Here is an 11,203-nt window from a genome sequence, read left to right on the forward strand (position 1 = left end):
ATTTAGTTAATTTAAAAAATTGGGTGGAAGCCCACAAATCCAATTCAGCAACTAGACCCTGCAAGAAGTCTACAGTATCTTCCAAAGACATCCTTAGTTGGACATAATAAAAAATATATATATATTGTATGCATAAGAAAAAAAATAGAACTGTCTGAGGGAGGTCTATAAAATAATGAGTGGAGTTGAACAGGTAGATGTGAAGCGTCTGTTCACGGTTTCCAAAAATACTAGGACTAGGGGGCATGCGATGAAGCTACAATGTAGTAAATTTAAAACTAATCGGAGAAAATGTTTCTTCACTCAACGTGTAATTAAACTCTGGAATTCGTTGCCAGAGAATGTGGTAAAGGCGGTTAGCTTAGCGGAGTTTAAAAAAGGTTTGGGCGGCTTCCTAAAGGAAAAGTCCATAGACCGTTATTAAATGGACTTGGGGAAAATCCACTATTTCTGGGATAAGCAGTAAAAAATGTTTTGTACATTTTTGGGATCTTGCCACCTGGATTGGCCACTGCTGGAAACAGGATGCTGGCCTCCATGAACCTTTGGTCTTTCCCAGTATGGCAATACTTATGTACCTAATACCCTCAGGTAAACATTAAACAAAGAGGGGGACAGTGGGGAGCCTTGAGGCACTGCATGACTTCAACTTACAAGAACCCCTCCTTATTTCTTAAGTTCTCTTTAGTAAAAACTTGGCAAACTCAAAGGAAATTCTGAGTTTAGTGAGAGGTTTACATAACCTACAAGATTATCAAGGATTTTTCTTAGGTTCGTTTGCATACATAAATGCGGGTTTTAAGTTCACAAGTTGTGTTTACATAAGTAAATTTATGCACACAGAAAAACGAAAATGAACACATCACCTGCCCTAGGAATATAAACTACATTGACAAGATGAACATAAAACATACACACACAACAGATCAAACTGTCGAACTCCCCATTTGGCTAATATTTTGTGCTTACTATAAAAGCTATCCTAAAATCAAATTACAATGATGGTGAAATTCAGCCATAAGCCCCAGAATGTCTGACGCATGGCCAGCAGCTAAATGGCTCTGCGCTAAGTAAATAACACTCTACACCCTCAGCAATGATAGGTTGCTTTTCAGACTTCTATATCTGGCACTTGCTGTTTTTGCCTACAGATATTAAAGCTCCCATACCACACGGTATTACAACAACACATAGAAAAAAAATGTGAACAAAGAAATACAGCTCCAAATATAGTTTCAACTCCAAAAGAACGTGTTTTCCTAACAAAAAAGGGCACGAAATACTATTAAAACTGGCACATTTACCATTTTCCGGCTAAACTCGGCGGAATTCGAAACTCGAGCCAACTTTTACAAGACTTTATGCTACATTTATGCTTTGGCTTTTCATAGTTGCATTTCTAAACTGGAGGACATTAAAAAAAACCCCACACACCTACTATAACTTCTCTTCTCCCCTCCCCCACTTCAGAAAAATGTAATCCTACTGATACATTTTCCTTTTCTGACTTTCCTTTCATGCAATGGCAGCTGACTAGAGAAGAGACAAACATATTCTGTCTGTATCTTATCCGGACATTATAGGCACAAGGCAATGTTTGAGAAAAAAAAAAGTAAGGCTGGTGACTTTTTTGGACTGTCACTGTCTGTACTTCGAACTATAATTAAAGCTTCAAAATAAGTGATACCCCCTTTCAGAGCATGACTTAACTGGGGAGTAATGGGAAATTATGCGATATTAATTGTTAAAGACTTATTTTACGCCAGTCTCGCTAGAAGAGCCTCAGCTCTGACTTGCACGTTCTTTTTAACCGTGCCAATCACACGCGCACCGCGGCACAACTTCATTTTGAGTTATTTCCTCTAGACGACGAAACACAAAATTGCTTCGTGCTTTCGAGTTCAGCAACTGATTAAAGGTTAGGAGGCGGAGAACAGCTTATCAGAGGAATGCTCCTTCCTCCCCATGAAGCATTTCGGAGTCTGCCGGGCTCCCCTCCTTCCTCACCGCATTCAGTTTGGGAGACATTTCCCTATTATGAATATTAACACACAAAGTGAGGATATCCACGCAGAACGCAACTTGTCTTACCTGTTGATTTTCTGGGCGAATGCCCTTCTTTCTGCACTGGACAAGGAGGCCATAGGGGAGAGGGACGAAGGGTCACCCAGGATCCAGGACCTCAGGGGCGGGAAATGCTGTCAGAAAGAAAGAAAAGCGTGCAGAGGGCTCTTATGGTAAAAGTCTATTGATCCTGAGTTGTCAGCTCTTAAGGGCAGACACTTCCGCATTTTCACCTTGCCAACAGTGGGAGGGACTGGCCAGATCGCTAATCTGCCAGAGGGTCCGGTTCGGTTACAAGATTGAAAGAGACGACTGGACTCTCTGCATTGCCGCACCTTCTCCTCTCCGGGAAGGGGGTTGGGTAGTGAGCAAGCGTGGAAGCCGCCCCAGGTAATCTACTTCCAGACTGGCATAACGCCCCCCCCCCCTCCAAAAATAAACAACCCTCAAAGTGGAAGTCGTTGACTACCTCAATTTTTTTTTCTCTTTATGATCTTATTTTGACGTCCCAAAACAGGAGATTTTCGTTAGACTCTGCTTATCGATTCACTTCCCGCGTTTTAACATTATGCAGATGAATAAAGCCATTGCTTCCTTTCCGATGTGCCTTTTGCACCGCCTCAAAACTCGCGTCCTGCCTTTCTGCAGTCTGATACCATTTACAGACTGCCCCAGGTTTGCTTTTGCTAACGTGATTGAACGAGGTCATTAGCAACCTGCCAAACTAGGTCAGATCGCAGCCCAGCATTCTTGTCTGTTTCAAACCGTGGGCGCCAACAGGAAGTGTATACGAAAAAGGGCAGCAGACATCAGAAACATTGTGGTGGCTTCGCTCTCTCATCTTCAGCATGTCATTTTTTTTCCTTTATGGCCGCTGTTAGACATGCTAGGACCCGGGGCAGAAGTTAGGGAAGGGGCTCCAAAACTCTCTAGGGCAATTACCCCATTTGCACTCCCTAACGTTGGGCCTATATTTTCCCCATCAGTTAAATCCTTCATAGCCCAAAGAACCTCATGAAGACAATGGCTCCAAATGGGTTAGTTTTGTACCTACCATGACAGTAATGAACCCCACTCCTAAGCCAGGGGATGTGGAGTATGATCTGTCTTTCGATAATGTGATACTAGAGGGTGGAGCAGGGCCGGCTTAACCCATGGAGGAGGTGAGGCTCTGGCCCAGGGCACCAGAGATAAAGGACACCAAACACCTGAACCTGTGATGTCACTGGCCCTATAGATTAAGCTGGTCCAGAGCTTACCTAGCAGCGTTGCATGTGCACAAGAAGAGCCAGCAACCCCCTTCCTCTTTCTGTCCTGGCCCACCTTCTTCCATCTACCTTTAAAGGCAGTTTTCCCCTCCCAAACAGAGACAGCATATCACCTAACTCTACCCACTTCAGCCCCAGTGTCTTCCTTCTGCCCTGCTGCGCCCTGGCTCCTCCTTTGACATAACTTCCCATTTTCACAGGGGTGCGGCAGAGGGATGATGCAGGTAGCATTAGGTGAAATTCTGTCGGTATTCAAGGGGAAATTGCCTTTAAAGGTGTGGGGGGGGGGGATCAGGATGACCTGAAGGGGGGGGGCATGCCAATGGAAGGGTGCCAAACCAAAAGTTGGCTCAGGGTGCCACAGTCCCTTGAGCTGGCCCTGGGGTGGAGAATGTGAATGGAGGCTGGTATGCAGCTAAAGAAAGTTTGTCATCTCTTAGCCTTCTCTACAATTAAACCTACACATGGAGAACAAACAAACAGGCAGGCTGATTTGCTGCTTGTTTATCCTAACCCGGTAGTTGGGTGGTACCTTGGTTTCTGTTTGGTAATTTAGCTTTGCTCTTTTTTATTCATTTTCCATTTACATATTGATGACTTTATCTTGCATATTAATTGTAACATACATTGGGCAGCCTGTCATGGAGAAATTGAAAATATTTTTCTATTGCTATTTTATATACCTCTATTATGTTTACTTTATGCTATTTATGCGTGTTCCTGAATATTGTATGTGACTATTTGCATTTATTTAATGTTGTAATTTGTAGGATATGTGTTCTATGTGAAGCAATTCAAGATTTTACTGGGGTAGTTGTTGAATGGTAAAACCTGGCACACCACCAACTGTAGTGGATGCATGGTTATTTTGGGTATTTCAAGAGAGCGCCCCAAGCTCCAAAGCTCTTGCAAAACAAACACATGAACAAAGAAACATAATGGCAGAGAAAGATCATCTCCCATTGGTCTGCCTACCCACATCAACTACTAAGCTCAACCATCCCATCCTCTCTCATCTATCTTCTGTGTTTGTCCAATGCTTTCTTAAAATCAAATACCATCCTTGCCTTCACCATTTCCAGCGAGAGGCTGCTACCAAGAGTTGCCAATTTACTTAGTAACAAGGATAAGACCTTTTTTTTTTTTTGCCAGTCCTGGTTTTGAACTTCCAAATACCTCACTGCTTTGGGATGTATTTGAGTCTGATGGCCATGTTTTACACTAATTACTAAAGGCTACAGGTTTGGCTGTGCTGTAGGCCACTATCCAGCCTTTTTTTTTTGCTGTCCTAACTTTTATCCACTTACTTAGTTGGTTAGTGGACTGAATATTGCTGCTAACCAGCTAAGTAGCAGCTTACCCAAACTCCACCCTCGGCCCACTCCTAACCTAGCTGATTAGAGAATGGCCGGTTAGAACCAATATTCAGCAGCAAGGTTGGAGTGGGCTTTGACAGCAACTGCAGTGAATTAGGACCAGTGCTGGGCAGACGTCTACAGTCTGTGCCCCAAAACTGGCAGGGAAAGACAAAGATTAAGTATACCAGTGTTCAGTGGCGTAGCAAGGTCGGCTGCGACCCAGGGTGGATCGCCACTGCGCACCCCCCCCCCCAGGTGCAGCGGTGTCTGTCCACCCCCCTCCCAGGATGCAGCACGACACCCCCCCCCCCCCGGCGCAATTACACCCCCCAGCGCAATGACACCCCCCTCCCCGGGTGCATTCTTGGCTGTTGGAGGGTGCAGAGAGCAGCCTCGCGCCTGTCAGCTCCGCTGGCTCCCTGCTCCCTCTGCCCCGGAACAGGAAGTAACCTGTTCCGGGGCAGAGGGAGCAGGGAACCAGCGGAGCTGAAAGGCACGCGGCTGCTCTCTGCACCCTCCAGCAGCTTGCACACGGGGCGGACTGCCCCCACCGCCCCGCCCTTCCTACGCCACTGACAGTGTTTATTCATGAATAAGTGGAGCCTGTGCAGGTCTTTATCTGCTGACGTTTACTATGGGGCTCTTTTACTAAGCCACATAAGTGTCTACACGTGCCAAAATGGAGTTACCGCGTGGCTCTTGCGGTAATTTCATTTTTGGCGTGCCTCCGATACACGCAGCTGAAAAATAATTTTTATTATCGGGCACGCATAGGTCATTACTGCCCGGTTACCGCATGAGACTTTACCGCTAGGTCAATGGCTGGTGGTAAGGTCACAGACCCAAAATGGACCTGCGGAAATTTTGAATTTTGCCGCACATCCATTTTTGGCAAAAAGAAAAGAAAAAAAGGACTTTTTTTACAGGCATGCTGAAAAATAGATTAGCACGCACCCAAAACTCGCGCCTACACTACCACAAGCCATTTTTCAGCACACTTTAGTAAAAGGACCCCTACGTTACTATCCAGTTAAGTATCGCTGAATCTTGGCAGCTAGCCAGCTTAGGGTTTTTTTTAAGCCTCTCCTGCCTGGTTAAACCCCTTTTAATAATCAACCCAATGATATGTAAGAAGGCTTTACCATGAATGCTATATCATGCAGAAAGACAGGGCAACCACACTAAAATTGGCATCTGCATGAATGCAAAGAAGGATTTATGATGTGCAGGGTAAAGAGGGTGGTATGCTGTAAGGCCCAATAATTTAACTCTTGGCTGTACATGTTATTAAAAGAGTTCTGTTGACAGCAAGTACGGTGGTTGGTTCACGGATGCAGGAAATATAGAAGGGATGATATACAAAATGTTTATCCACAACCTCTTAAGATGGAACATATCTCTTACCACACTGCTCTTCACAAATCAAGAGTCAGACAATGTGCTCTCTTCAGGGAAACTCATACACGTATTCACATCACAAGCATGTCTTCTCAAACAAAAGATAATCATATCACAGAAGGTTAGAGGCTAACTGAATTTCGGTTTGATGTGTCTGGACTGATACTTTAAAAGAAATACGATAATGAACGGGTAGCCCAGGGCCAGATTAAAGCCAACTGATGCCCTAAGCACAGCCCAACAATGATGCCCCTCAGCCCTTCCATTGCTTAACTGACAAGATATTAAGACTCAGTATGTGCTAAGAAATGTCACTGTATAAAACAAAACATCATATATATTTATAATGATTAGAAAAACACAGAAATTCATGTGGGAGTATTTATTTATTTATTACATTTGTATCCTACATTTTCCCGCATAGCAGTAGGCTCAATGTGGCTTACAGGTTCTGGAGAGGAGAGTACCAACTCTTGGAATATATACGGAGTGGAAAATAGAGTAACAGTAGGTGCAAGGAAGCTGATAAGGTTCCGGAAAAGAGAATACAACTCTGGGACTCTGGAACACACTGCCGCGCAACTTAAGAGCGACCCACGAACAAGCATCCTTCCGCAGATCACTGAAGACCCATCTATTTGAAACAATTTACGTAAAGAACCAAAACACATAGAGTCCACACTCACTGTTCATCAATGCATCATACATCCACTTATGATCTCCCATCCCCCATAATTCAACACTACTCATATACTTACTCACAGGAATATGCACACCACATGCCCCTGTGACTTAACACTGCCCTTAAGCTTCATGTTGACGTCCCATTGTGATATTCCTAATGATAACTCGATTATCTCGCATAACTTGTACAATATAACCCATAACCAAGTTGTAACAAATGTATTTTCATTATTCTTATCTTATTGTAAGCCACACTGAGCCCGCAAAGAGGTGGGAAAATGTGGGATACAAATGCAAACAATAAATAAATATAGTACCATATAGAGAAAGTAATCCCAATGAGGCTGATAAGTCTCCGGGGATGGGACTACAGCTTTTAGTGAGCAATACAGAGTAGGATAAGTACATAAGTAATGCCATACTGGGAAAAGACCAAGGGTCCATCGAGCCCAGCATCCTGTCCACGACAGCGGCCAATCCAGGCCAAGGGCACCTGGCAAGCTTCCCAAAGTAAGGGTAAAAGTACACTTAATTATAAATGGAGTGATAACATTTGTACAGTTTGAAGTAATAGGATTATGTGGAAGGGGTATTGTTCATTTCTTAGATCGAAAGATGTGATGCATTGTTCATGAATTAGTTTGGGTCTGCTGGGTAGGCTTTCCGGAAGAGTTGAGTCTTGAGGTCTTTTCAAAATTTTAGATGGGTGTTTGCAGTTCTAATGTTTCTAGGTAAAGCGTTTTAGAGCTGGGTGCAAATGTAGGAAAAGCTGGATGCATATGTTGATTTGTATTTTAGTCCTTTACAGTTTGGGTAATGCAGGTTTAGAGATGTTCTTGATGTTTTTGATAATGAGTGTGGCAAAGAGTTAAGGGCATGATAGCTAAGGAAAAAAACACTCTGTGGTGCCCCCTTCCCTTGGTGCTCTAAGCACATGCTTATTTTGCATAATGGTTAATCCAGGGCTGGGGTAGCCAATATTCTGACCTCAGAAGGGTAACACTATCATTTTCTACCACCATGAATAAGATTATCTGCTATATTTGGAATTAATTGTAAATGGAAGACCATGAAAAAGAGAATTGCAATAGTCAAGTCAAGACAGGAAATGATAAAACATGTATTAACAAGTAAAGGGACTGCAAATCAAAGAATGAATGGGCAGCTCTTATCTGCTGCAAGGTGAAAATAACTTATGTACAGCAGTAGAAATATGCTAGGAGAAAGTAAGATGGCTGTTGATGACTACAGCAAGGATTTTAACAGTAACCTTCAAAGGAATAGGCAAGCCACAGAGGGAGGGAGAGCAAAGCAGAATGGATGGACCAACTAAAGGGAAGAACACAGAGTCTTAGAAAGATTTAGTTTTAGCCTATTCAAACAGAGCCAATTAGCAATTTTAATCAATTGTATACAAACCTCTTCAACAATCTTTGAAGAACGAGACTCAAGGGCAAAAAGGTCGTTGATGTCATCCACATATATGTAGAAAGTGATACTCAGTGTTTGTAAAAGAAGCGCATAAACATTTTAATTTCAACGGTTTTTATTGATGATTCAACATTTTGAACAGAATCAATAACGTCAAACACTTTGTGATCGTAATAACGTCATAGTTGTATACATACATCTTAACTGCATCATCAATATTTTACATCATTTCTCCCCCTCTACCCACCCCCCCTTAGCATCTTCACATTGATCTTCTTACTTCATGGTACCTATTCCTTCCAAGGTCTGCGCATAAACATTTTAATAAAGTATAAAGGTAAGGCATTAGCAGTGGCGTTCCTAGGGGGGGGCGGTGGGGGCGGTCCGCCCCGGGTGCACGCCGCCGGGGGGGTGCCGCGCACGCCTGCCCTCCGTTGTTCCATGCTTCTTCTCTGCCCCGGAACAGGTTACTTCCTGTTCCGGGGCAGAGAAGAAGCATGGAACAACGGAGGACAGGCGCGCGCGACACCCCCCCCCCCCCCGGCGGCATGCACCCGGCGGGGGGGGGGGGGTCCTTCGCGGGGGGGTCCTTTCGCTGGGGGGGGGGCGCTGCACCCGGGGGGGCGGGGCGAATCAGCGATCCGCCCCGGGTGCCAGCCCCCCTAGGAACGCCACTGGGCATTAGTATGATCATTGATAACGTTGATGAGGCTAGTCTAGCCAAAAGATACTATATATAGCATTTTGAGGCTTGAACAGAATTTTCTGAGGGGCTACGCCTCATCTCCTGACTAATCAGGGATGCAAGTGGCCTCCTAGAGGTAAGTATCTTTAACCAGTGCCTCCTCCACTCTCCCTTTGTATTAGATAATACATGAATAACTGTACAAAATTAACTTTTTATGTTGTGTGTTATTTTTAATTTCAACATTCAAAATTATCACAATAAGAATTGTGACAATAGAAAACACCACCATACCTCAAAGAAAGAAAGAAGGAAAGAATATAAAAATAATCAAACTTGCCCACAATAACCAAGGGAAAAAAGGCCAAGATCAAAAAATAACTCTACTAGTCATAGAAATAAGCTCCCTTTATGTTTATCCTAGCAGCTCATATAGTATTATATTCTAGGATCATACTCTAATCCTCATCTGTTCTCTAGCACAAAAAAATGTAAAAGCTGTTTTGTATTAAAAAAAAAAATTAAAAATTATACCCTCAAATGAAATAACAATTACAAAGATATAACTAAAAGCTGCTATCAAAAGCTTGAACTCTAGCCCTTAAAGCCAAGAATTCCTGATGATACTTTTGTGCATCTAAATCAATCAGGGAATATATGAACCTTTGATCCCATAACTCATTTGTGTAATGAAAATTAGCACAGTACAGCATTACAATCAGGTTCTAGTTCCAAAGTGAAAGTCACCATCAGAGTCATCCTCTCTGTGACCACGTCCAGTGAAGATTCTAGGAATCCAGTGAGACTCAGTTCACATAATTACCCTGAGAGCCTACTTGCCCTCCAGATTTTTTTTTTTTTTTAGCCATACTGAGTACTACTACTACTACTACTACTACTACTTAACATTTCTAGACCGCTACTAGGGTTACGCAGCGCTGTACAAATTAACAATAAGGACGGTCCCTGCTCGGAAGAGCTTACAATCTAAAGGACGAAATGTCAAGTTGGGGTAGATAAGTTTTCTGAGAGGAGGTGTAGTGATTAGGTGCCGAAGGCGACATTGAAGAGGTGGGCTTTGAGCATTGATTTGAAGATGGGTAGGGAGGGGGCACGGCGTATGGGCTCAGGGAGTTTGTTCCAGGCATGGGGTGAGGCGAGACAGAAGGGACGGAGCCTGGAGTTGGAGGTGGTGGAGAAGGGTACTGAAAGGAGGGATTTGCCTTGAGAGCGGAGGTTACGGGTAGGGACGTAAGGGGAGATGAGGGTAGAGAGGTCTGTTTAGACCAGTATCCTGTTTCCAACAGTGGCCAATCCAGGTCAAAGTACCTGGCAGAAACCCAATTAGTAACAACATTCCATGCTACCAATCCCGGGGCAAGCAGTGGCTTCCCCATGTCTGTCTCAATAGCAGACTATGGACTTTTCCTCCAGGAATGTGTCCAAACCTTTTTTAAACCCAGATATGCTAACCCTCTGTTACTACATTCTCTGGCAAAGAGTTCCAGAGCTTAACTATTTATTGAGTGAAAAAATATTTCCTCCTATTTATTTTAACAGTATTTCCATGTAAGTTCCTCGAGTGTCCCCTAGTCTTTGTACTTTTGGAAGGAGTAAAAAATCGATTTACTTCTACTCATTCTACACCACTTAGGATTTTGTAGATCTCAATCATATCTTCCCTCATCTATTTTCCAAGCTGAAGAGCCCTAACCTCTTTAGCCTTTCCTTATACGAGAGGAGTTCCAACCCTTTTATCATTTTGGCCACTCCTCTTTTAACCTTTTTTAATTCTGCTATATATTTTTTGAGATACGGCGACCAGAACTAAACACAATACTCAAGGTGCTGTCGCACCAAGGAGTGAAACAAAGGCATTATAGTATTTTTGGTCTTATTCACCATCCCTTTCCTAATAATTCCTAGTATCCTGTTTGCTTTGTTGGTCGCCGCCGCCACACACTGAGCAGAATATTTCAGTGTATTATCTATGACACCTAGATCTTTTTTCTTTAGTGCTGACCCCCAGGGTGGACCCTAGCATCAGGTAACTATGATTCGGATTATTCTTTCCAATGTGCATCATCTTGCATTTGTCCATATGAAATTTCATCTGCTATTTGGTTGCCCAGTCTTCCAATTTCCTAAGGTCTTCCTGCAATATTTCACAGTCCACACGTATTTTAACATCCTTGAATAGTTTTGCATCATCTGCAAATTTAATCACTTCACTCATTCCGATTTCCATATCATTTATAAATATGTTAAATAGCACCGGTCCCAATACAGATCCCTGCAGCAATCCAGAGCTCACC

The 11,203-nt window shown here is 43.3% G+C and overlaps 1 protein-coding gene across 1 annotated transcript in view; it reads right to left on the reverse strand.

The window, feature by feature from the left end:
• The window catches only part of DOCK8 (dedicator of cytokinesis 8), a 281,419-nt gene extending 279,077 nt beyond the window's left edge, over positions 1 to 2,342 (reverse strand). Inside the window, 1 exon segment of the mRNA XM_030193833.1 lies at positions 2,092 to 2,342. Within this exon segment, the coding sequence (XP_030049693.1) occupies positions 2,092 to 2,144 (53 nt within the window). The 5' untranslated portion in view covers positions 2,145 to 2,342.
• Between the last annotated feature and the right edge of the window lie 8,861 nt (positions 2,343 to 11,203).

Source organism: Microcaecilia unicolor, chromosome 2 (genome assembly GCF_901765095.1).
Source record: "Microcaecilia unicolor chromosome 2, aMicUni1.1, whole genome shotgun sequence".
NCBI lineage: Eukaryota > Metazoa > Chordata > Amphibia > Gymnophiona > Siphonopidae > Microcaecilia > Microcaecilia unicolor.